The sequence below is a fragment of the Oreochromis niloticus genome, linkage group LG13, assembly GCF_001858045.2.
Source record: "Oreochromis niloticus isolate F11D_XX linkage group LG13, O_niloticus_UMD_NMBU, whole genome shotgun sequence".
Taxonomy (NCBI): domain Eukaryota; kingdom Metazoa; phylum Chordata; class Actinopteri; order Cichliformes; family Cichlidae; genus Oreochromis; species Oreochromis niloticus.
The window spans coordinates 10,638,055-10,664,856 of NC_031978.2; the positions used below are offsets into that span (position 1 = coordinate 10,638,055).

Below are 26,802 nucleotides of genomic sequence, written 5' to 3' on the forward strand. Positions count from 1 at the left end.
AGTTCTGAATCTTCTGTATGACTTGTTTTCATCTGGACTTCTTGTGTTGTCTGTAAATCTGGTGATGCCTTGATATTTGATATTTAATGATTTATACATATGGTAATTGTTGAAGGTGTAACTGTCGAATTCATAGTTTTTTGAATTTATAAATAACCACAACGTTGCTTTCTAAGTCATTTTTGCAAATGTGCAGTTCAATGGATTCAGTCCAACCCAATGCAAGACAGTTTCCACTCAGCGCCTGAATGTGAATCAAACTGCATTGTGTTATACCATATTTATAAGTTGTACTATTAGCTTTCTGCAGAGTAGACTCTCCAGCATAGCTGCTCCACCATACTCTCTTACAGTGTTTAATAAGAAAACCCCTTTGAATAATTGATATTCTATTTACTTTTAACACCATTTTATTACCCACATGTCTTATTATTCCTCTTACATTTGCATTACAATTACTGTCCAGAAAGAAAGACACTGCCCTCATTGCCTCCTTCTCACACACAGACACACACAAGAACTTCTAAACATAAGCAATCCACATAATCACACTTGCAATAAGCTGCTGCTGCTGTAGCAATACAAGCGATATACTGTACGTTTTTATTGACTATAGTACTAAAGCTACCACGATGGTGCTCTCATCTTACTAAAAAGCAGATGTTTTGCATACCACTGCATTTTTCTCCACATTTCCGACCATCCGACCGGCATTTCCTGACTGTGCTATCCCCTGCATATCTTTAATAGCAAATGTATCCTATTGCCACTGGTCATACCACCGCACTTCACTGTTTGTGCGAGTGTTTGTGACTCCATGTGTCTGTGGTGGAATCAGCAGGATGTTAAATTACACTGGCTCAGCTGGTGTATACAGACACAGAGAATGGTTTATGACTGCCCATACACACACATATCCACTGAAGCACTCACATGCTTTGTGCACCAAAGTGTTTCATTAAAGCTCTGCCAGTAGAGCTGCTTGGGCACGATCCCCTGACAAGTCACAGGCCTAGGCTAAATTACAACGATGGCAGGGAACAAAGAGGGAGCACTGAAAGAGTGAGTTTCTTGAATTGATTCACAATAAGGGCTCATCTCTCTGTGCACTCTTTCAAAAAAAAAAAATCATCTGGACCTTTGAGCTTTAGAAATGGGATAGCAGCCAAACAATGAGCAAAGTAATATCATGTTTGAACTTTTAGGAAATGATAAGATTATTAAAGCTGAAGACAAACCTTTTTTTCTGTGATAACATAAACTTTTCATGCAAAGTTATCCACAAATTACACATGGATCAAATTAGCCATTAAACTCTGTTGATTGAACTCAATTCAGGGCTGCAACTTTTTTTTTCTTCCTAGCTTGAGTAAGGTGATCACCTTGGGAACAGAGAGATGATCTGCCCCACAAAAGGGGCTTGGGTGCAATATCTGCAGTGCACCATGACCTTTTTCAGAGATTTGTAACGACCACAACTTTTCTCAGTGCACAAAACCTTAGAGTGTGGCACTATTTGCATTTGGGCTCTGAGTGCTTGTGTCAGTGTATTTGTAATTATAATAAATGAATAAGTAGCAGCTCTGTGACAAAGTGTCATTTAACAGGAACAACACGTGTGAGCGTTTATTGGTCTCTGGTGTGAGTGGATTATATGTCTGAGTGTCCGTGCTATGCTGTCAGACCATCAGTTCTGTGAGTGTGACTGTCCATAGCATTTAATTTAGATATAAATAGCTTAGCTCAGGGTTTGACAAGTAGAGGCAGTGTAAATCTTCGGGAAATTAAGCTAAGTAAATATGATGTGAAGAGTTTGTGTGGGTGTGTTAAAGGACAGAGATGTTTGGCTCCTTAGTTAATTAGTCTTTAATTACTTTTAATAACAGAAATGTTTTATTTATCAAGTCATCATCGCTGTTTAGTTCTACAGATGACTTGGTATTGAACCTTCTCTCCACACTTACAGGATGTCTGCAGGAATCACAATTTAGCGTAATTTTTTAGTCCATAAAGAAATATCTCAGCAAAAAAAAGAATTTTTATTTCTAGTTAAAGCTGGCTCCAAATCAACTTTAATGATTTAATGTCTCCTACAAGGTGTCCTACAGGAAAAATACCAAATTTAACAGCAGACATAATCAGGTTTTTGACTTTGTAGTTAATTTATCTCTTCATAACAACTTTTAAAGGGGAAGAGGTATTTCAGTAAGGCGGTTGATGACACAGGTGGCTAGGCTAGGTGGCTAGGCACCATATATGCTAATTCAAGTCATTAATAGGATCTCTTGACCATAATTGTGTTGCAACATTTTTAATGTAATTATGTCTTGCTTTGAGGTTAATTATACTGCTAACATATCCAAGAAGTCTGTAATCTAGTTTTAGAATCATCCATACACTTTATAGATGCACTAAGCTAGCTCACGAGCATTAGCAGAAATAATTCTCCACCTTAATGTCTAAATATGTCTGATGCCCAAAATGATTCACTCATGGAGAACATAGTTAATTCCTATTACCAAAACGAAACAAAAAAGGTATTTGGACACTACTCAGGTGAGGGTTTTTGGTGCATTATCTCACAATTACGTGGTGACAAATTTTGTTGAAATAAATTAATCGTGACAAAAATCTTTAGGATAAAAAATGTAGAAGAACCTACTTTCAGCTGCTTTCCATATCAATAAATGGACCCATAAATGCTATCTTGATAAGATGCTATGTTTTTCCTTTTGTTGCCTTACTTTGGTAGTAGCCATCCATCATATGGGATATAATATTACAAATAATATAGCAATAATAGCAAAAAGATTAATTAACAGTTGTAGTCCTCTGTTTATCAATTAATTTCAGACACAGTCATGGTCACTTCTTGCTTTAAAAAAACAAGATGGTGATGGCCATGAAGCTAAAGTTGAGAGTAGTACACAGATCAACACGTGAAACCACTGTGGCTACATGTATCTCTTTTATGAGTCTATTATTAAATTACAAGGACAATTTTTTCCAACTGTTCCTGATTTCCAGAGAATGAATTCTGATAACTTGTGTGATCACCCGCCTTCTTGTATAGTATCACACTTCTTATCACACAGGATTGGCTAAACCATCATTAGATCTTATAGTCCTTGTCCTTACACAAACATATTAGTTTGTTAACTTTTTGGCTTCTTAAATATGTTTGGGTACTCCAGTGAGAAACATGGATAAAATTGCCATTGCTGCCTGTCTATCTTATGATGTAGATGACTCTGTGGTGTTTGACACTAATTCTTTTGCCTGCCAGTATTTTACTTGGAGCAAAGTTTGTGACAGCAATTTTATTATACGTATGGCCTTGACAGTCTCCCAGCCTTCTCCGCCTCCGGCCTTCGATCCCTCTTGCAAGCCCCAGGGATGCTGATGCTCACAGTAATGAGCCAACACACCAAGAAGTTTAGTGGCAGATTTAACTCCAGAACAGGGAGCTAACTTTAAAATCACTGAGTCTACACTTTTTTTTTTCACTGTTAATAACACTGTCACAATAAACCGTACCTACTGTACATCATCTGCACTCCTGCTGTGGCCTATTCAGATCTGGCCATTTGATCATGTTGAGTTAAACCGCTCTTATCTCTTGCACATGAAGGTAATGGTTATGATTCTGATCATTTTCTTTTTTACATCAGGTGAGCAAGATGATTGAAACTAGAGCTAGATGGTGCTAAATGATGAACACTAGTTGACTGGAGGTGGTGGTAAGTCACTTTTTTCCTACCTGTATATTTCTGTCTATATATGGATACTATACGTTCAATGACTACTTTATTTCGTACACTTCATTCTACACCTATTGAACAACACAAGACTGGAAAATGTTGATTTATGCTGCAATATTTGAATAATAGGGTCTTCCAGGAGAGAGACTGACAGCTACACTCACAGCTTCAGCCAATTTAGAATAACCATTTAACCCTCCATGCCTGTCTTTGGACTGTGGGAGGATTATTTTGAGAAAACTCCAGTACATGGAGAAAAATGGAAATTATACACAGAAAAGCCCCTGCTAGTCAGTACATTTGAACCCAGCAATAATACTTAGGGACACTGAAAGGTGTGATTAGCAATTTTTTGAGATTAGAATATAATATAAAGAATATTTTACTTATGAATATACATTGAATAGTGTGTATTTAAATATTTCGGCAAACTAATGAATTATTTCTTAATGAATTCATTCACTTAGGGCACCGGTTTGTGGAAGCTCCCATGTTTCCCCGCCACCTCGAACATGGTGCTTTTTGTCTAATTGCATTTTATGTGTGTGGCTAGAGACTGGCCGCATACTTTGTATGCCAAAGGTTGAGGAGAAGGGAACTCTTAGGCATTTGCCTGCTGTGCAAGCAAATTTTCATCTGTTTCTAAACTTTCTGACCCAAGATATGAAGGCTCATACCTGTGTAGTATCATCTGACAAGGGGTCCCTTTTAACAAAGAAGCGAATAAGCAACGCAAAGAGACCAAAACAACCAGCATCTTGATAAACAGTCATCCTTTTCCTCTTCACCTCAAGCCTCATCTCCTGAACTGAAGTCAGGGCTCTAACACATGAAATTGTGCATTGACATGCTTATTTATTCCTGATATTATCGCAGTTACTTATTGCAAGCAGAGTAGACATGAAGACCTCCAATCTCCGAACAGCTGACAAACAGCTGGCTAAACAACAACATGTGGTTTTAAGCTAACATTATGCAACTACTGTCAGGTTCAAGTATCCTAAAAATAATACTTTCCCTCATATAAACAGTTTAGGTTAGGGGTTAGGGGTCTTGAATCTGGAATTTATATGCTTATGCTTCTTCCTGCTCCTTTTTGAACATGAAAGTTATTTGTAGTTTTGGTTGCTCATTTTCCTTTTGTTTTGCAACATGTCAACATGTTCAAAATAAAGATTCAATCAATCAATCAATCAGTCAATCAATCAATCAATCAATTTTGAATTTCATTCTAAAATCATATGAGAGTTTATTCACTATGCATCAATCCAACAGTGTTATATCAACTTCAACTAAAGTTTCACTAGCTCTGGGTAGCAGTAGCTAAGAGGGGCTAATATAAGTTTTAATAGTAGCTTACAGACAGGTTCATAGCAACTAACAGAGGCAATGGCAGAAAACAAAGGCTAGCAGTAGCTAACAGAGGCTAACAGTGGCTAGCATCAGCTAATAGCAGCTAAAAGAGGCTAAGAGCAACAAAAAATAGCAGCACAGAATGCACAGAAAGCAGAATAACGGCACTGAAAAGAGACTTCCTCAAACACTCACTTGACTGTAACTTTAACTTCATCATGCTAATGCCACATTCATTTTTCTCTTTTTATCATTTGAGGAAAAAAGCAAGTTAGACCCATTAAAGACTTAAAAAACTCCAGATGCTTAGCTAGGTGCACGAAAAGAATACATCTTCTGTAACATATTGATCGTCCCTCTGCAGGCTGTGTCACCCTTAGTTGACTGAAGTGAAGTAGTGACAGGAACTTAATGAGAACTAATGCAGACTGACTGTGTCACCTGTGAAATAGATGAGCTTCCACAACGGGACTGTTTTAGACAAATCAAGGACAAAGTGCAGGTAGTGACTGCATGTAGGAGCAGTGAATAAACACACAAAATGCTGTTGTATTATTACTTTAGTGAAAATTAATCTGGATTACACTTGCCTCTAAGCTATGTAACGAATTAATACTGTAACAATGTACCAATTTATAAAAACAGCAGGGCGCAGAAATGTAAATATATGAAACAAAGAGTCAGCATCCTCTCCTCTCCTCCAGGTTCATTCATTATTAATGGTTTGTTAAATCTCATTTTCTCTTTCTCTCTGACAAGATCTTGTAATGTTCTAAGAGGTGTTATATGATTTGCCTTGTTAAACCCTTGTTAGTGCAGTGTTAGTGATGAATGATGTGTCAATCGGAATCAGTGGAGGGCAGAAGTGAGGGGACCTGATGTTGTCAACCCACAAGGCCAAGACCATGAATTTGGTCATTCTCCTCTGATTACCACACATACCACCAACCCTTCAGAACAACCTTGAATCTGAAATAAATTAAAGTGGGTGCAACACTGTAAACTTGTGCAGAGCCAGCTGTAGTTTTAAAGGGGATTCAGTAGGTAGAGCTACACAGGCCATCTCCTCAATAATGTGGTCTAGTGTAGATCATGCTTTATATCAGTGCATTACTGTTAGATAGCAATCCACCGTTTCATACACAACTAAATAAAAGTCTTTCAACTCCTAGGGGAAATGACTGACACAAAACAGAGGATTAAAATCTTCTTACAGATAAGTCACAGACAGCTTTCAACTCTATACAACTAAAATCCATCTTTCTGTACCAGAGATGGTGCAAACAAGGTTACTGAATATATCAATATGATATTTCAAAATGTAGCTTTTAAAACAGATTTTAAAAAACCCTTTGAAATGGCAAAGGCTAAAAAATTGTTTGAATAATGCAACCCTCCCAAAAAACATAACAAAAACAAATAAATAATCAAATCAAATCTCATTTGATTTGAAATAAATTAGATCTTATGCAGAAAAAAGAAATATAATATTTAAAATCAGAACGAGATCGTGGATAGAGAAGCAGAAATGGGCTGGCCTCTCCCTTAGAGATAGGGTGAGAATTTCGGCCATCCGGGAGGGGCTTAGAGTAGAGTCGCTGCTCCTCCACATCGAAAGGAGCCAGTTGAGGTGGTTTGGCCATCTGACAAGGATGCCTCCTGGGTGCCCCCTGGGTGAGGTGTCCCGGGCATGTCCCACGGGGGGGAGGCCCTGGGGCAGACCCAGGACACGCTCGAGAGATTATATCTCTCGGCTGGCCTAGGAACACCTTGGTGTTCCCCTGGACAAGCTGGAGGAGGTGGCTGGGGAGAATTAGGTCTGGGCTTCTCTGCTTAGGCTGCTGCCCCCATGACCCGGACCCAAATAAGCAAAAGAAGATGGATGGATATTTAAAATGACTAAAAGCACAGTTTAGCCTAAAAGGAAAAAAAATAAACCCAACCACAAAAAGATTTTTTGTCAAATATGAACAATGTCAACACAAAAATGGCATACTTTAGACAAAACTGACCACAGAAAAAAAAAAAAAGAAAAATCTTTATACTTTATACTTTATCTTTATACTTCAATACACTAGTATTGAAGTATAAAAATAAGTCATGCAGGTCTGGCTACTGAAGAAACTGACGCTAAATTACACTTAAAAAATGCTTAAGAATGAACAATGAAGACACCGCAAACTGTAGCTCTAAAGGCATCTCCTGCAGTTTTATTTCTCAGCTTTTTATTCTTTTTCTTCCATCCGCGATTATATAATCAACTAAGCGTACTCAGTATGCAGGTAGCAACCTCAGGGCTGTCCTAAGGTGACATCTGCAGAAGAGACATTATATTAGAACGAGATTCATTAATCTATTCACGCGTGTTCTCCACACTTACTCCTCTACAATACTAAACGTGTTCATTATCCCAATTAACTGTAACAGAATAACCACTCTGAGAGTGCATAGTGCTAAATATGTGACATTAATTCAGTAACAGAAAATGCTTGAAGCATTATGAGAGCCTGACCAGATGATATAATATTTTCTAACAAAGAAACATTTACAGTACGAACTGCTTTATTCTATCTTTTTAACAATTAGAACAAAATAACTAAGAAAAGATCATTTTCCAATTTCTTATCTTTTTTCTTTCTTGAGGTAACCATGGTTTTGAACTGAACTCACTGACACCGAGGATACTGCAGCATGAGGACAGAGAAGCAAGGCTACAACAGTCCAAATAAGGATGCTCGTCATATATTGACTATGACAGAAATTACAGATAGATGTACTAAATGCATAAATAGCATAACTATGTTGTTTCGTTATCCCAATAATGCATACAGCATTTCTAGACTGAAGCCTACCCCACTTTCTTTTACACAGTTCTTCCAGAAAAACCCTTCTTTATGTAGAGTGAGTATTAATCTGACTTTTTAGTATTAATGTGCACCTTGTTAGCTAGATCTACCACTGACTGCTTCTCACTGACAATCGCAACATGTATTGCCAGAGAGGGGAAGACTCCACGCAGGCAAAATGCAGTAAATCAGACCGCTTTAATCCTGAAGTGCGACTAATCAAACCTCTAAACTTTAATGGACACATTCTTCTTCACAAAAAGAGATCAGGCCAGACTGACCTGTCTTCGTAGAGATATCACTCACAGATAAATCACTGGCTGTTCTGTTTTGGCTAAAATTCAGAAGCTAGTAGTTCGGTTGCCATGGATACCAGTTCAGGTGTTTTGGGGCTCTACTGTCTGTTGGTGCTTTGTACACCATGATCTGATGGCTTCTGGGTCTGTTTGTATGAGTCCTTGTGATTGTGTGTCTGTGTATCCAGCATATTGATGCTGTCTGTGAGCAGAATTAATTTTTTTTTCTTTTCATGGCGCATTTATTCCTGTAATCATATTTTCCTCTTCTCTTCTCTTCTCTTCTCTTCTCTTCTCTTCTCTTCTCTTCTCTTCTCTTCTCATTTCCAGCCCTCACATACTTTTTCCCCCCCGCCTGACTGACGAACTCCCTCCTTTGCCATCACCACCTCCCTTCTTCTTCTTCTTCCTATTCCCCATAGATATACAGAGTGTAGTAGGCCAGACTTGGCCAGTCCAATTTGGCCCAGCAGCCCACTTGTCAGCCTGTGCTATGTGTACCCAGGCTGAAAGACTGATGGTACCAGGAGACAAAGAGAAACAGAGATTGAGAGGAAGGATCAGGGACATAGAGTGCTGGTATAGAACATTCCTATAAAGATCCTGGGAGAATTTATAGTTGTCAAAGGTTCACACACACTATATAAAATTTCAGTAAACCACAAAAAGAGGACAGCCTGATATCTGTATGGGTCTGAGTCATGCTCTGTGCGCTAATCAGTGAATCATGGCCAGTGAGAGCTGGCCAGCAGTTCACGGTGAGGTAAGCCTGGACAAGATTAGTCTGGCTGTCCTCCTCCAGCATTCTTTGATTTTATTTGCACCGTGACGAAATCTGCTTTGTAATTCAAACTTGTGTATTCAGTAAACAGGATATCTTGATGTTTACGGAACAGTGTTATTATGTATCAGAGTTTCTATTGGATGCTTTACCTGCTGACTTTTGTTGGAGAGTCATTGATTACTTTAATGGCTACCCATAACTGAGGTCTGAGACATAATAAAAGATAACTTTATTGTACACTAAATGCTAACAATCTAAAAAAAAAAATTAAAAAACAAACATTAACAAACATTTTTATGTTAATGCATGTTAAAAAAGGAAATATTCAGAAGAACAACTGTCTGCCAGCATTTACTGTAAGCCTGTTAATAATAAATTAAGTATGCCCCGCAATATTGACTTCCCATAAAAAATAATTGTAAATCGCTACATTTGTAGCCAGTATTTTAATCTGAATTCATAAACATTCCATTAGCAATATTTTCTAATACATAGATGTCATGAGTCATAATGAGTCATAATGAGTCATAATTCATACGAAATTAATATGCAGATCAAAAAACATTCATCGGCACTGAGTAATGTTGTTGTGTGTGTGTTTATTATTAGTTTATGTGCCAAGCAATACAATTGTGAATGTAGTCCTGTAGCTTTGTAACTGTAGCTAAATGAGGGCTAATCTTATCCCCAAAAAAAGACATCAATTACTTTCTGTGATTCTGATTAGGCATAAGAGAAAAAATATACAGGATTAAACCTTTTTTCCCCCCACATTTTATTGTTTTTACTGCATCGTCACCATTCACTCAGTATGAATGCACCTACTAAAGCCCACCTTGTTACCTCAAAATCTCAAGTGTTTGAAAAGAAGGCAACAGGACTTCTTTATATTTCTGAACCCAAAGACTACCGTAACATGGATGACTGGGAACGTACACAGACTTGCCTCAAAATATAATAAGATTCGTATAAAGAGAAATGCAGAAAAAAACATTGAGTTTATGGATAAAGTAATGAAGGGCACTTATAAACCCATTTTCCACTGATTGCCAAAAACAGCAATGAATAAAATAGTCACAAGACCAAGTCAATACAGCACCTTGTATCTAGGTCTAAGTGTGAATGAGTATGCACAGTGCCAAAGCATGGATGACTTCACATTACATGCAATATTTCAAGATATTTTTTGACCTACTTCCTATAAACAAAGATCAGAGAAGAGTATAAAGTAAAGGCAAAGTACAATATCCCACAGCACCACTATCCTTGAGGGCTACACACTATATTCAAGACTTGATCTTCACACTCTGAGTAAAAAAAAAACAAAACACAGAAAAAAACCCCCAACACTTGAAGCCAAAGAACAGTCAGAACACTTGACAGTAACAAAGAGACATATGACTTTCTCATACAGCACACAGGTTGCACCAGATAGATAGATAGATAGATAGATAGACAGATAGATAGATAGATAGATAGATAGATAGATAGATAGATAGATAGATAGATAGATAGATAGATAGATAGATAGATCCACTCACTCACTCACTCCTGCTTAGATTAAACAAATTTTATAGTAGAGAGCCCACCTTCATGATGCATCCCTCTGTTTGTTAGTCCACTCTGAAACACATGTGTTCTTCCGGATGTGCGAGATGAAAGAGACAGAAGGAATATGTGTCCGTGTGTGAGCTGCAAAGTCCGCTGCCTTCTCTGGTCCCCGGGAGTCACAGGGGAGGAGAGTCCATCCCTCTCGGCAGAGAAAATGTATGTGTTGGTGTTTGTAAGTGCACGTGCATATGTGTGTGAAAGAGAGTGAAAGAGAGGGAAAGAGAGGGAAAGCGCTGCTCCTCCTATCCTCTCCTACAACTGCATGAATGAAAACATAAAAGGACACACCTCTATCTGTCTATCTATATATAGATCTATCTATCTGTTGAACTATCTGTCTTCTAGCTTCCTTCTTCACTTTTCTTTCTCTATCCTTTCCTCCTCTCATCTCACCATATCGCATGTTCGCTCACCTCCTTCTCACTCTCCCTCTCCCTCCCCTGTGCTGTCTCACCACCCTCTCTCTCTCTAATAGAAAGCTCAAATTTCTCCACTCTCCCATACAGACCCACAAAACAGGGAGGGAATAGAGAATAAATAGATGTTCAGACTCTCCTCTCTTTTCACTGTACATCCACTTGCCTCTCCTGCTTATATCGTCTCACCTTACCCTGCATTATTGCGATAGTGAGCTCCTCCACTCTTTCTTTGCCGTAATTAATCAGATTTTTCAGGTCTATTGGTTTTAATACTAATCCAGTTTGTTCAGATGTTAAAACAGAAATGCAATACATGATGGAATTGCAGAGGCACAGCATGAAACAAAGTGCAGGCAGTGAGCCTAGTGAAACACAGCCAATGCTACTGAATTGCATTGATTCAAGACATCTCAGTGCAGTTTAGTTCACTGACAGCAAGCAGAGATATGACAAAGTAATGCTATTTTACACTTCTTAGTATGCAACAGCAATACATCGGCAGCGCATTGAAATGCAGAGCAGATCCTGTTCGGATGCAGGGTATAGATAGTAAATCTTTTAAAGTCTGTCTGCCCTGCAGCTGTGTGCTGACAGAGAAGAACCAACAGGGGGTACTAGTACGCTTCTTAAGTTGGCGATCATCGCAGTGCAGTAGGCATAGGAAAATAAGAGACAAAGAGAAACAGGGCTTCGTGATTAGAACTAAATAGTAGATCAACTATCAGACAATTTCTGTCTCCCCATATAGATGGAGGATTAGACAATAAATAGATGATCAGGCTCTCCTCCTCTCCTTCCTTTCCTGCTTATCCCCTTTTAGTAACAGCTCACATTTCTGGGATTTCCTGCGATAGATGGGAGTATATATTTTAAGGTCTAGAATCTATCAGGCATCAATTGTTAAACTTACCATAGACTGAAATTTTGAAAAACAAGCAAACGGCCAAACAGTCAGAAGATCTGTGAAACCATTTTTAAAACAATGAGAACAGACTAGCAGAGAATGCAGCAGAAAACACTAAAGTCAATGGACCATTTTTCTTTGTTAAAGCCCTTACAAATACATTACCTTTATGTCTTTTATGGTCCACCTGCAGCTAGCTATCCGATAGAACAGCTTTACTGCCCATAAACAAACACTGTTACAGTATCCTGTAACACTGTTACAGTATCCAGGCAATTTTCACCAGTCTTATGCAAGGCTACAATGATGATCGTTAGCTGAAACTCACAAAAGCTTAAAATCCCTATTATTAGACATATTCTTGATTATTTAAATAGAAGATGACAAGACTTAAGAGTCATATAAAGAAGTAAATACAACCCAAATCCCAACAGTATCTTAAGCAGCAGAGAGTATGCAGAGATTAAAATTTGTTGGAGTTACTATGTCCAACCATCTGACATGGACCTTCAGACCTTTGACGGACAAGCAATATTTATTCCTTTTTGATCAAGTGCCTACAAGGGTGATAAAAACCATATCATTCACTACAGTCATTCAAGACTCTTTCTGTTCAAGTGTAGTATTTCAAGCACATCTCCCCCAGGGACTGGTGCTGAATTTCTACAGAACCATCCTCACAAACATGATCATGACGCGGTACTAAAGCTGCTGAAGCAGCCAAGCGGAAGGACCTACACCGTGTGGTGAAGACTGCATACTAAAGGAGCTCCCACAACTGGAAGATGTCTACACCAATCTTCTGAGGAAGAAGACCAGCAGCATCATTTCAGACACGTCACACCCCTGTTACCCTCTGTTTCAACTTTTGCCATCAGGCTGATGATACAGATTAATACAATACTCACGCAAACAGACTAAAGAACAGCTTTTCCCCCCACACAACCACCCATATGTTATAATAACTTGCACTGACAATAGCTCTTCAACACTACAATTGCACCCCATATAATCACTCATTCAGGAGCATCCATCCATCAATCCATTCTCTTCTGCTTCTACCCCAGCTGCCACAGGGTTGAAGCAGGGTATAGGAAAGGCTGCCAGTCTGCTGCAGGGCTAACGCAGACAATGATTCGCATTCACATTCACATCTGTGGGCATTTTAGTAATACCAGTTAACCTAAGCCCACGAACTACATACCTTTGGACTGTAGGAGCAATCCAGATTACCCAGAGGGAACCCACTCAGTCACAGTCCACACAGAGAGACACCCACTCACACTCATGTTCACACCATGTTCAATATTCATGTTGCCTCAAAAGGTATTTGCATAATAAAGTCACTTTTATAAGATTCCTTGCCTTAAGTATAAAAACAGTACAATGACCCGAATGACAGCAAGTGTAACATCACTCCAGATGAATGTCTTTTTTAAAATTATTTTTACCAGGAGAAAATCAATTAAGTACTTGCTTGTGACTAGTCAGCCTACAGTGTAACTGTAGCACATATAAAGAGGTAGAAGCTTTATTTGCACAAGCCTTGAACTCTTTTAAAAACACTAAAGGAGGTGCTGTTAGTTTCCTGCTTCCTGTCCTCTGTATCCAGGCAGCCCTCTTGACTAAACCAAAAATAAGTGTTTCTCGGAGGAAATGACTGAAAACTTGTTTGACGTAAACGCTCAGTTTGAACCACTTATGAAAGAGTGAGAATGTGCAATTATAGTTGGTAAATTATTGTTTAATTTAGGATAATTGCTGTTTAAATTCCTTAAATAGCTTGTTTAAATACAGAGAAACCACTGAAGTGCAACCGATCTCAGATATAAAGCATTGACCTCATCTGTCCTTCTGCAGGATAAAGGATGCATGTGCTGGTTGGAAGCTCTAAGAGATAATCTGTAGTTGATCAGTTTTTCAAATGTTTCAATAGTACTGTATAACAGTAGCTTTACTTGCCTCTAAAATGTCTCTTTGTGTCTTTGTGTTCCACAGCAGGAACATATTAGGGGGCCATCACAGCAGCAAAGCACACCTGAAACAATATTCTAACAACACAATATTTATAGAAATGCTGATCCGTGTTCCATTAAATACATTCTGATAGTTTCAGGATCTGTCAGTTTTTCTTCACGCGCAAAAATAATTGGAGCATCTGTCACAAGCATCACTGATGCAGTATCAGCACTCAGCGGTGCCATCCATCAGCTGAAGTTGGTGTGTTTTCGTGTTTTGGATGCACTGCAGAACTGTGAGTTTCAAGCTGACTTGGCACTGCGCACAACAAAAAAAACAAGGGAGACTTTGTTTGGCCTTGTCTTAGATTGACAGTTTTATGTCGGATTCAGGTCATTTCACATCCAGCCTTCCGGTATCAGCTCCAGATTTCCTTTGCCACACTTCATGAAGAGGTCAAGCTGCGTCTCTCTTGTTAGTGTCAGCTGGCGCAACGTGTACTAGCTGACAACATGATGCCGCCTGCGTGTGCAGCAAATAATGCAAGAGGAAGATGCTGCATTGGTTTTATCACTCACTACTCTCCTATATATTGCTGGTATATCACAGCTGCACACTGATATGAAATTCCATGTAAACATAATACTCAAGTAGTGCAATTAGATCTGGCACTGTCCCACAAATTAGGAACACATGACAGAAATTCCAGCAGGGGGCAGTCAGTTTACAGCAAATCAGAAATAAGGATCAACACGAATTTCATCAACAAAAGAACATGAATTGCCACGACTACACGACTTTAATGCAACTTCAATGCACAGTTTCATTCATCATCATTAATAAAGCACATCTAACAGCTTTGCTTACGCTAGTCATTTTTTTCTTTATACTTTGTTTAATAAAACTTGAAACTACTGAGGCAATAAATGTACCTGAAAAGAAATACTTAATGCATGGATCTTTCTATGCATCTTTGCAAGCTATTAGAAGCTGCTTCCATCATTTATATGCAGTCTGTGTTTTTAAAAGTTATAGATGTGGCCATAGACAGTTCATCTCTCTTATGCACATTAATGTGTGGTTGTATTATTTTGATTGATTAATTATTAAAAAGTGTGTAAAGCCCTAAAAACACCAACTTTTTAAAAGATTTGTTACATTAATATAAACAGTAGCTTACTGTATTTGTTGCAGGTAACATAACAATTTAAATAACACACAGCTCCAAGTGGGACTGGATTTTAAAAAATGAAGATATATAGCCTGAGGAGGTTTGAAAACTCAAAGAATTATCAAGAAGGTAAATAACGCACAGACCTAATGCACTCCATACATTCATGTATATGTTTTGAACAAATTTGCAGGGTTGCAGATATATATTTACCATAGTTTTGATGAGAAGAAAAGTTCTAAAGCTGGAATATAACATGAGCAGCAGTTCTGTTACTCCAACACTAAGAGTCTCTTTATTATCAGTGTAGTCAAAGCAAGCATCCAATAAACTAATCCCTTCTAGCATATACAAAGATATTGCACTTGAGTAGTTTCATGAGCTGTAACCACTCTTATCTCTGCTCTGCTGTATTGAAATTTCCCGAAGCGTGAGAGTTTACTGAGCCTCCGGCATTTGAACTATAAGAGCTATGAAGTGTTTGCCAGTGAAATTAAACAGAAAACATTTCTAGAAATCAGTGGAGTCGAGAGGGATAAAAAGAGCATCAAATTAGATTATGAAATGTCAACATGAAAGCTTTCTTTTTAATCTCCATTGTGAGCTACAACAGACCAGCAGAGCTTCTCTCTTAAGAGATCTAGAGATGATAGCACAAAGGTTTCATAGAAGGCTTAAATCCTTCTGGACGTTTAAGATAATGTGGATTTCACAATTCAGTGAGGGCTCTGTACTCATGTAACACTTTCACAGCTGAAATAATTTAGCTTCGTGGTACAGAAACAGAGTCTAATGAGTTTCAGCTAATTGCCTAATTAGTTCAATTCATGAAAAAGCATGATTATGGCTTCCAGTGGATTTTCCCCATTACTCTGTCTCGGCAGGTGGTTTGTGAGGGGGTAGTAGAGATTCTTTCCATCTTTAAAAATCTGGGGAAAAAAATCAATTATACAGCCTTTTTTTTCCAATGATAAGGAATGCTATTGATTTACTTATTTACTCATTTAGTCAGTCACTTCCCCTTCAAAGATATGCACTTCATTGTCTGTGCCAAGGGCAGTTTGTCAAACAAAGAATAACAACAGGCAAAGACCTCAAAAGACCTCTTCTGACTTTGAAGACAGCAAAATCTTTTTTTATGATGTCCCTGACTGCACTATCACATTATTCAAGGCTTGAATTGACTTGACAGTAAATCCTAAATATATAACATAAATCAGTATAAATACTGAAGGGCTTTTTGCAGTATTACAAAGTTGGGAAAAAAATATCATGTATTAAAAATTTTGATGTAATGTGTATTTATTAACTGATTATATTTTAAAGCAATCTGAGCCAATTTTGTGATTAAAGAGAAAGAGGAAACACGCTCCCCCTGAGATGTCATAAAACAAAGAGAAAAAAAGGAAAGAAAATAAAAAGCCAGTTAAACTAAAGGAGATTTAAAGCTCACATGTAGAAAACTGACAGCCAGCATGCCTCAAACTGTCAGGTCCTGAAGAGACGTTCAACTAATTAGAATTGAAACAGATGGTATTCATTATCATGGTGCAGTATATAGATCACACACCTGGAAACTGACAGTCTGATGCGTGCTGTGGGCCAAAACGTTATAGCTCCAATCCTCTGAATTAAAAATCTACATCAATTTACACAATGAAGTTTTCATATTAGGTGATAGCTCCCCCTACTGTTCCTGTAGTCTACAAACTGTGCAAGCACTCGCAGCATCACTAAGGATCAAACATCACTAAGGTTTGGAAAAGAAATCAACAGCAAATACAGAAGTCATGTGATTCAAAGAGAAAAGCAAATAAGCATCCAACCAAAAAGCAGTCAAAGTAAACTAAATAAACAAGGCAGGACTATACAACAGAATAGTGAATTAAGGGTATACGTGTGTGAGTGTATAAATGTGTGTGTGTATGTGTACCAAGCCAGATTTGTGTTAATTCAACCACCTATGAAAGAGTGAGAATGAGCAATTATTGGTAGTAAATTATTGTTTTAATTTGGTTTACATACCTTAAATAGCTTGTTTAAATACAGAGAAACCACTGAAATACAACCAGCCATCAACACAACCAAAGTAAACAAGGAATGCTACCCATTTAGGAAAATAAATATCTAGCTCCCAGAAACACCTACTTTATAATGTAGAAGTGATTAACATGCATGTTATCTGACAAATCAAACATGTGGATCTACCCACTGTGGTGACCTCTTGTGCATATAGGAGCAGCTGAAAGTAGCTTTAATTGAAGTTCTTTCAAGGTTTGTTATGGTAGCGAGTTTAATTATGGACTATATAGAACTATGTTTGTGTAGATTATGTTTATACAGTAGTTGCAGCCTTGTACAGTTTAGCTGTAAACAGGCAAGAGGTAAACTTTAATTAAGCATGAAGCCTCCACACAAGGTCAAGTTGATGCTGAAGTGAAATCAGGATGAACTCGTGCCAAGCTGTTAAAAAGGAGCCAAGAACCCCGAGCATCAATTTTAATTGGTACTGGGTATTGAACACAGTGAAGAGTGTTGGTGATTGATGATAGTAAGCTTCTGGCCAAAGGTATCTACACACTGACTATAAAGTTTGAATACACTTACAACAACAACTCTCACAGATATAAAGGCATCTGTCTTCTTGCCCTCATTTCTGATGATCTTTAGGTAGGAAAATAATCCCAATGTAAATCTTCCTTAACTTTGATCAGCGCTTGCAGCAGTTTAAATGTGTTGTCTTTTATTTCACTGTCTTCTCTTTGCTGTTTATCTTCCATCCACTACAGTATTCTGCCTGTAATCAAACACCTTTAATCAACTGGTCAACATTTTTACTTACAATGTAATGTGGCTGCTTGACAGGGGAAAGTGGATTGGTGAATTTCTTTTTTTTTTGTTTAAGAGTAAACAATTAGACTAGAACATCTTACAGAAAGATCAAAGCCTTCGAGCAGCATTATGAAGAGGCTGCTTTGTGGCTGAATTTAACCGCAAAGAAACAGTTTCAGCACAAACTTCAAGATGAGTCTTTTCCCCTGCTGTCAGATAAAACTCACCAATTAAAAATAAAAGGAATCCAGAATTCTGAAAACATGTCCATCTCTAACTGAAAAACTAAGGTCTTGCTGCTTTGAAGGCAGAGACAATTGCCCGAGGTCATCACCAAGTAATGGGGATGAACGCATGAGACAACAGCATTAACGAGGCTGCACTTTCTCCACGGAGAGCAACCTTTTATCTGAGGGTGGTTAAGGATTGAAAGTGATGACAAGAAATCTTTTAGGATCGCCTAAAGGAAGCAGATGTGCTCCTGAGTCCTAATGATTCAATACTGTGTTTTTGTGAATGTATTTATGTCTGTTACATAAATTGCTGACAGTTTCTAAAGCACGCTTTTTGTTTAAAAAGAAGGTGCTGTAGAATTTTGAAAGATCTGGAGTCCCATTCACCTCCATTAGGGTTGGATGATATGGTGCCACAGAATATAACACAAGGAGATATTTGTCAGCTATTAGACCACATGCCATTTTCTCTACATCAGTGTCTTCCAGAGTTTTAATGTCAGGCCTTCCTTTTAAGCACTTAACTTGACTGATTGTAAACAAAGGGAAAAAAGGACTCAAGGCTTTCCTGCATCACTAATAAAGATAGTAAAGAGTAAGACAGGCATCATCATATTTCTCTTAGGACACCTGCATGTGAAACAGGATTGTTATTACAATTTTAATCATTGCTATTTGGCAGTATGGCCCTGTTGTGGGACCTCGATGCCCTGTGTGGAATACCTAAAGACAGCAACGCACCATTACTGAACAGTAGAAAATGACAACAGACATTGATTGGGTCAGAAATAGCATGAAACAGAAGAGCTGGCGTGGAGGGTGGGTTGCAAAGCAGCTTGCAGAAGCAGCAGCATAAATATAAGAGGTTTCCCAACAGGACGCAGGGACTTCCAGGTGAGCTTGATTCTGTGGCCTGCTTGAACTAACATTATGCTCAGTTTTATGCACCAAGATTATTATTTCTTTCAAATTAATCACATTTTTTAAAAAGTTAATTATCCTCATTTGATGACCACAGGTTTAGTGTCTCTGCATTTAGTATCTGAAATGTATATAAACAGTTCCACCTTGCAAGGCAATGGAAATAATAGGTTTTACTCTGGTTTCCTTCAAGTGCTTAAAATAAATGTATTAGAACACCTTTCTTAAGAACAAGAAAATACAAATGTTTTAAAAATGAGTCAAAACATCTTTAACTAAAAGACTAAACTTAAAATTACATTTTAAAATAACAAAATTACATAAATTAAAAATTACTGAATTCTCATTTTTATACTCAAATTTGAGCCTGGACTCTCAAAGAAGTCAGATCAAGCATGAGTTTTAACTATTAAAACTATTTTTTTTCTGTTAGTGACATGCAAGTAAGTGTAATTTGGCATCTTAATAAACAAATGAAATAAAAATGTAAAAGTGATTTTTGGTAATTAAAAATATTGCTGATTTAGAACAGCTGTGGCAGATCCTTACACTGAGTGGTGGTCTAATAAATTAGTTAAGCAGTATAAATGTTTCACATATATAACTTTATTTATTATGTATTAAATCCGGAGGTTTATCATAAATAATCATAAGTTGTTATTCACTTCATAGACAGCTTCTCAAATTGATTTCCACAAATTTTCACACGGCTAAAAATATTTCTACTTTGTCACTACATCTACATTTCCCACTCCAGGGTGAACTTGTGTTATAGATGGACGTGTCAAAACCTGAGTGTAATCTTCCTACCCCTCATTCTTCAGCCGATTCACAGCATCATTCATCACTTCCAGATAAAAAAGTTCATCATAAGATATAATGTCTAATAATATTTCATACTTTGACTAATGTGCACTGAGAAATCAATCCGACTTTCTTATTCATTTGAGGCAAATAAATATTTTCCCTGAGTTTCATCATCTTCACTCGCCCAGCCCACAAAAATAGCAGATGAGAGGGATAGGAAAAAAAGAAAGAAAGAAACATAATAATGTCACAATCTGCAGGCAGCAGACCGTGTGGACCCAAATGCAGACAACGGCAGGAATGAACTTTAACAAAAGGCGAGCCATTTATTCAGGCTGATTGTCAAAACAGAACGAAATAAGAAAACCAAAATGAATGAGGAACTAATCATGAAAACCTAAACTGGGAAAACACAAGGAAGCCTGGAAAACTAGGAACATGGAAACACAGGGGTAGGTGGAGGAGGCAAAGGACGGAGGAAAACTGAGACAATATAGACACTGAGGGATGATCAGGGAAGTGGAAACACATGGGAACACAGCAGGAACAAATTTCCACATAACGAGACGAGGAAAGCAAAACTGAACACAATGCACATGAGACAAGTAGCACCCATACCAAGACTCAGACAAGGACATGTAAGCTTGACACCAGGATGGGGATAAACAAACATGAGAGCACATGACAGACAGGGGAGACAAGGAGGAAACACAAAGAAGAACATGGGAACGAATAGCTAAGGGAGACAGAACACAGAGACATGACTGGGATACGAAAGAGAAGGCGAGAGACACAGAGAGTAACAAACATGGAAACATGGCAGACCTAACGTGGACAACGCTAAGGACAAAACATAAAGGTGAGTGTAAGAACACAGGAGAACACTAAAGAACGAAACCCAGAGACTAGACTAAGAGAAGAGAAAAATAAACTGATGACCCTACACTGACTAAACAAGAAAACCCAACATAATAACATCCAGAAATCAGCTTAATACTCAAACTCAAAATGAATTTAACAAGATTCAAAAGTCCAAAACACAGAACACTGGGTCACTGATTAAGAATCATGACAAATAAACTTACATAAGAGGCTAGAAGTCCCCGAGGCCCCATATAGTTTGACCAATAATACCACAGATATGGGTCTATACATCAGCGCTGCCACTATGAAATTGAAAATGCAATCAGCGTGTGGAGCCAGCTGTACTTTCAGCTGCCAGTTCTTAAAATTCCTCCGGGAGGTTTGGCTATCTTTCATTCACAGTTAGCCTCCTGCCCTGGCTCTCAGCTGCTGATTCATCTTCTTTAAGACTGTCTTATGAGCACACAGTGAACACAGAAGATCCAGTAACTGCCTTAAGAGAAACTTTAAATGGCATTTCACCTCCCTAGGTGCAGTGATGTGCACCTGAAACCAGATAGATGAATGAGTGTGACTACAAGATGCAGAACAGCCACACCTGTTTACTACAACAAGAAACAAAAAAGATATTTTTCAACCACTTAGTCTATGATTCTGACCTCTTGTATGAAATTCTTTGTACTCATGTAAAAATGCATGTAGGCAATAAACAAACAATAGAGGATCCACAAAGCAGAAGGCTGGATACAGCACCAACATGCACCTTCTTCAGCTGATCATCATTCAGATTATTTGCTGGATGATTTGTTTATTTGCATGATTTTATGTTGGAAATTAAACTACATCAGGATAGGAAGCAAAAGTATCTCCACTGTGTACTATATCAAGACCCCATCTTTAGTAATGTACTCTTTAAACTTGCATAATTTAATGAAAGCAACCACAGTAAACTCATCTGTTACAAAATCAATGACTCAGCACAGATAAGAGGAAAAGAGAAGTGTAAGAGAAAACACATATGCATAGCTACCGAGTAATAACTAAGAGCAAGCTGATACGCTTGGATGAGCAGCAAAATATGTTCAATGAATTGCATGAGATTGGTCAAATAAGGACAGAAGATGATGTTTAATCCAAATGCAGCACTATCATGCTTTCAAAACGTAGCAAGGAATGAAATTTCACCATACATACTGAACTGATCCATCTCTCTGTTAGCTGCTCTAATAGTAATCCTTCCCCTTGTGATCAAAATGAATTTTCTTGGTTGTTCTTTATTGATTCAAGCATCATGATCAATTTTTAATGAATCAATGAGGAATGATAAACAGTCTTGTTATTCACTGGTACTGTTTTGAGGACAGGGTTGTGCCAAAATGTTCACAGATTTCACAGTATTTGCATATGTTTTAAGTGGATTTTTGGACAAGTTCCAAGTTACAAAGTGACCAGGTGAAAACATGAGGCTGTAATCAGTCTCCGATTTCTTAGATTGATGACTTCACTTGGAATGAGTAAAAAACCTTCTTGGAGTTTGAAAATATGCTGAAGATGTGACTTGAATCACATCGCTGTGACTGGCACTCCGTGTCCCTAAGGCTCTCAGTATCCAACTTCTTATCTCTCCTTGAACTTACACCACATTTGTCATTGCTGTCAGCAGGAAAACTCTTGCTCTTAAATGTATAGTCAAGCTCCATCAGTTAAACAAAATCTCATTATAAAACAATAATGGGTTTGTTCTCGACTCGAATGAGAAATCATATCTGTCAAATGTTGCCAACACATCGTGTACATTAGATGTAGCTAGAAAGACACAGACTTAATGTTATGCAATTACAGAAAAAAAAATCACTGTACACTGTAAAGTTTGCTTTTGTCCTTCAAGCTATAATTTGCTTTGAATAATGCATAGAGTGAATGAGTGTGTGTTTATCTGCATGTCTGCTCGGTAGTGTATTAAAATGCAAAATGTCTTTTCTGTTTTCAGGCTTGACGGCCAACTTGCTGGCCTCTGAGTGCTTTTGTGTGTGCTCTGCCGGCCTGTAAAAACAGACTTACAGTATGCATGTGCATGTATCTGTGTGATTCAGTGCCTCTGTAGATGTGTGTGGGTGTGCAGAAAGGGGACAGGCTGCTTCATCATTCTAGTTAGTTATGCAGACAGACTTAGCAGCAGTTCTCTGGACGTGGCACTGTTCCCCTGCAGCATCAAATATTCAGCTCACACACCTCTTCCATTCCTTTCCTTGACGCTAAATCTCTACACCTGGAAGGCCTTCACAGAATGTTGATTCAGTTTACGTCGGAGCAGCGAGTCTCCTGAGGATGTTTCTAATAGAAACTCAATTCTAATAGAAAACAAAAGTAACTGTTGAACATCACAAAGGTATAAAAGAAAAGCGTTGCTGGATATAAAGCAAAATTCAACTTATTCCTTCACTTACAACACAAAATCTCCCTCAGCATGCAAAATTTAGAAACGTAAGTTGATGTGTTATACAAGCAGTAGTTTACAGTTGAGGTTGCTCAGCAGATTCATTAATGTTAGACCTTTTTCTGTACTCATTTTTACAAGCATATGTGGGCTATAAGGATACATTTTAGATGTAGATCATTGTAACCTACAGTACTGAAAGAGGGCATGGTTAACAAAAAAAGAAGTTACTCAACACAGTTTAAATGTGACATGACAAATATTTTATGAACATACAGCAGCTCTATATGTGTTTTCATTATGAACATTTCCTTATAATAAACAATCAATTTTCCCTCTGCTTATTGTGCTTAACTTAAATTCCTTTTGTTGCTAATAACAAAAAACAAAGTAATTAATTTAATTTAGATTTCTATTAATCAGACATAAGCAGCTGCACTTATCAAAATAATTAAATTTCCATCAATAAATTAATTATTTAGATTTTCAGCTTTGCATTGTATCCTGAATTTTGTCTCTGCATTATGGCTACCAAACAGTCCACTGTCTCAACATTTTATTTTAAATTTATATAAATGTATATTTTTCTGTCCAGTCCTTCCACAGAAGCCTCTTCTTGTTAACACTCCAGGCCACACCCTGTAATCTGGGTGTGCATTCATAGGAAACAGTCAAACATTATCATAATTTAGTGACACCACCCTCATTTTATCAGTCTGTAATAGTTGAACACCAAAAGACATTCATGTGGTAACACATTTCTTCTCCATTTTATCCCATTTTTGAAATTACATGTTCTGAAAAGCTTAACCAAGGGTCAGAGGGTGAGAACATGTCCCAGTGGATATGAAAAATACAACATGTTTTTAACTATTTAACTATTAAATTCTACTTAAGACTTCACTCTTCTTTCAGCTATGTCTAATACCTTATCTCCAGTATCAGAACTTACATGCTCCAGTTTATCCCTCCTGCGAAGCCAGACGCTGGCTGAGTAGTCCTGCTGCTGCACGGCTGTTATTATGGAGCTGGCTGGAATCCCGGTGACTGGATAGCCAAAACCTAACCCCTGACCCTTTGTGTCCTGGCCACCTACTATCCCGCGTGTCCCTCGTAACTCCATGGCTGGTTGGTTGGTTGGGCAACTGGTTCAGTGGTCTTCCACTCCTGCTAAAAAAAAATCAATTAGCTTGTTGATCCTCAGCCAATAGGTTAAAACAACTCTTCATCCAGCTGCATCCTGTACACTCAAATTTTAACTCAATTTGCACATGCTGAAAAATAAATACACTTATTTATCTGCAATTATAAAAATGTGTTTTTTTTTCTTCCAAAGTGATTTGCTATAAATATTCAGCTCTGGTGGATCCTCTTCTGTCAATGTCTGTAATGACTTAAACACAAAATCCCAATTTGAAGCTTTGCATTCCTCAAAATAATCAACAAACAGCTTTCATTCTCACCATACCTCTCTGGTTATAAAATGAGAGTGTCCCTGTCTTCAACACTTTTTGCAAATGTCCACAGGCTGCAAGAAATCCTCTTTCCAGTGCTTCTCCTTCTCATGATAATGCAGAGATCTTCAATATTTGCTGAGCTGGGTTAGACTGGGTTTAGGCTCTGCCCTCAGCAGACGAGGGACTCTGACAACACTGATCAGGACTTCCACCGATTCAGGCATCCCCCGCGTGAGAGCGTGAGTGTGAGGAACAGAGAAGGGAGGGGAAGAGGAGGGGTTGAAAAGCACACAGAAAGAGGTAGAAAGAGAGGGGATGGACAGAGTTGAGGTGAGGCTGATTCATAGTCATAGAGGGAGGAAAGACCCCTCTGTAAAGCATACGCTGTTATCAATAGACTCTGACAACAGGAGGAACAGACACATCTGTGTTTATCCAATAAACATTATTCAGCCTTTTTCTTAATCTTAAACCTCTTTTTATCCCTTCAATCCTTTCTCTTTCCACTTCTTTGGGTAATTCCCTCACACTATGAAATATCAGTGTTTTCTTCTTTTAACCTGTCAGCTCTCTCCCCTTGTGTCACACTCTTTTGCTGCCTAAACCTCCAGTTCTGCATTGTCTTTCTTCATTTTCTTCCCACCGCACACACTTGAGTATTGACAGGTTTTTATCAGTTGTTTATCTTTCCCCTGATTCATGACACATGTACCTGTGACTGCACTCAAACATGCAGACATATGCACACACATCCCCCTTGGTGCATCACAGCAGAGTGGTGCAGTGAGGCTGCAGTAACTCTCTTTCCTTACCTTTGGTTGTGTCATTGTGCCAGAGAAGCAACAGAGCTTAAAAACTTTAATTGGCATCTGGGAAAACTCATGCATACTGTACTGACACACACACAGACACACACAATCGGTTCTACTTCCAGTTGGAGAATATTGCACTCACTTGTATTAATTTCCTTTCAGTTATTCCTACGTGCTAGTATTGAACCCCTAAATCTATACTATATTCATATAATTTATAGATGTCTTCACCCTAAAATTTAATGAGCTGCAATACAGAAACTTGCTTTCTTGTTCCAAAAAAGGGGAGGCAGGTCCCCATAATATAAGCAATGCAAGTTCTGTCTCACACACCATCTACACATTGAAGTGATTAGTGGTGGATAGCCAGAGCGCTTTGCTTCACTGAAATGAAAACAGTTCATTTTAATTGCATGCACTGACTTCCATTACTGTGGTTAGAGTTAATGCTGGGAGTCTGCCAAAGAATGACAACGCATGCATTCTGTGCTTATTATACGAAAATATGATTGGGGTGCCACTTAAAAATAAATAATAAAATAGGGAGAAATATATGAGGCTGTGAGGGTATTCAGATTTTTTTTATTTTGTGCATGGGAGGAATTCAGGGTGCTGTCAAAGAAAATGTTTACTGGTTTAGTCTAGATTTAATACTATTTCTTAGTCAGAGCCAGAGATTGTATAAAAGATGGATTCTGCCACCATGAAGTCACCCATTAGGTTTTTGACTCCATATTTTTTTAAACCTTTGGGCCCTATTATGTTGGTTATTTGTAAGAGGGCGGAGTGCTAAGTTATCAACTAACTACCAATTCTGCTAAAAAGTGCTAACTCACAGACTAAAACACTAGAATTTCACACACTAAAACAATTAGTTCATGCTAATACATTTTTGTTTATATAGCACCAAATCACAACAACAGCTCCAAAAATTTTTTATAGTAAGCTAAAGTGTAAGAGAGACAACCCCAACAAACAGAGGCTTTTCATGAGCGAGCACTTGGCAACAGTGGAAAGGAAGAACTCCCTTTCAACAGGAAAAAACTTCCTGCACAAACAGGCTCAGGGAAGGACAGCCATCTGCCTTGACTGGTGGAGGGTGAAAGGAAAGAGAAAAAAGAAAAGGAAAGCTTAGAAAGAAAGGTCAAAAAACAAACTCTAGGATGGAGAAGACAAAATTTAATGTCATGCATTTGTGATTTTTAATATATACACATGGAGGGGAAAGATGGGAGTGGAGCAAAAAATGCTCAGTGTATCATGGTATGTTCCCCAGCAGCCTAATACTATTGCAGAACAACTAGTAGATGATTCAGGGTCTCCTGGATCCAGCTC

The 26,802-nt window shown here is 38.1% G+C and overlaps 1 protein-coding gene across 2 annotated transcripts in view; it reads right to left on the reverse strand.

The window, feature by feature from the left end:
- The window catches only part of LOC100696415 (inactive phospholipase D5), a 71,116-nt gene extending 46,083 nt beyond the window's left edge, over window positions 1–25,033 (reverse strand). The window contains exons 1-2 of one of the 2 annotated variants that reach the window (XM_003438443.5): window positions 24,667–25,033; window positions 24,151–24,368 (exon numbers count right to left, since the gene is read on the reverse strand). In XM_003438443.5, coding sequence (XP_003438491.1) covers window positions 24,151–24,321 — 171 coding nt within the window. In that variant the 5' untranslated portion in view covers window positions 24,322–24,368; window positions 24,667–25,033. Of the gene's footprint in view, window positions 1–10,629; window positions 12,223–24,150; window positions 24,369–24,666 lie in introns of those variants that run through there. The other variant, XM_005474351.4, reaches the window with a different exon arrangement.
- Window positions 25,034–26,802: the final 1,769 nt, after the last annotated feature.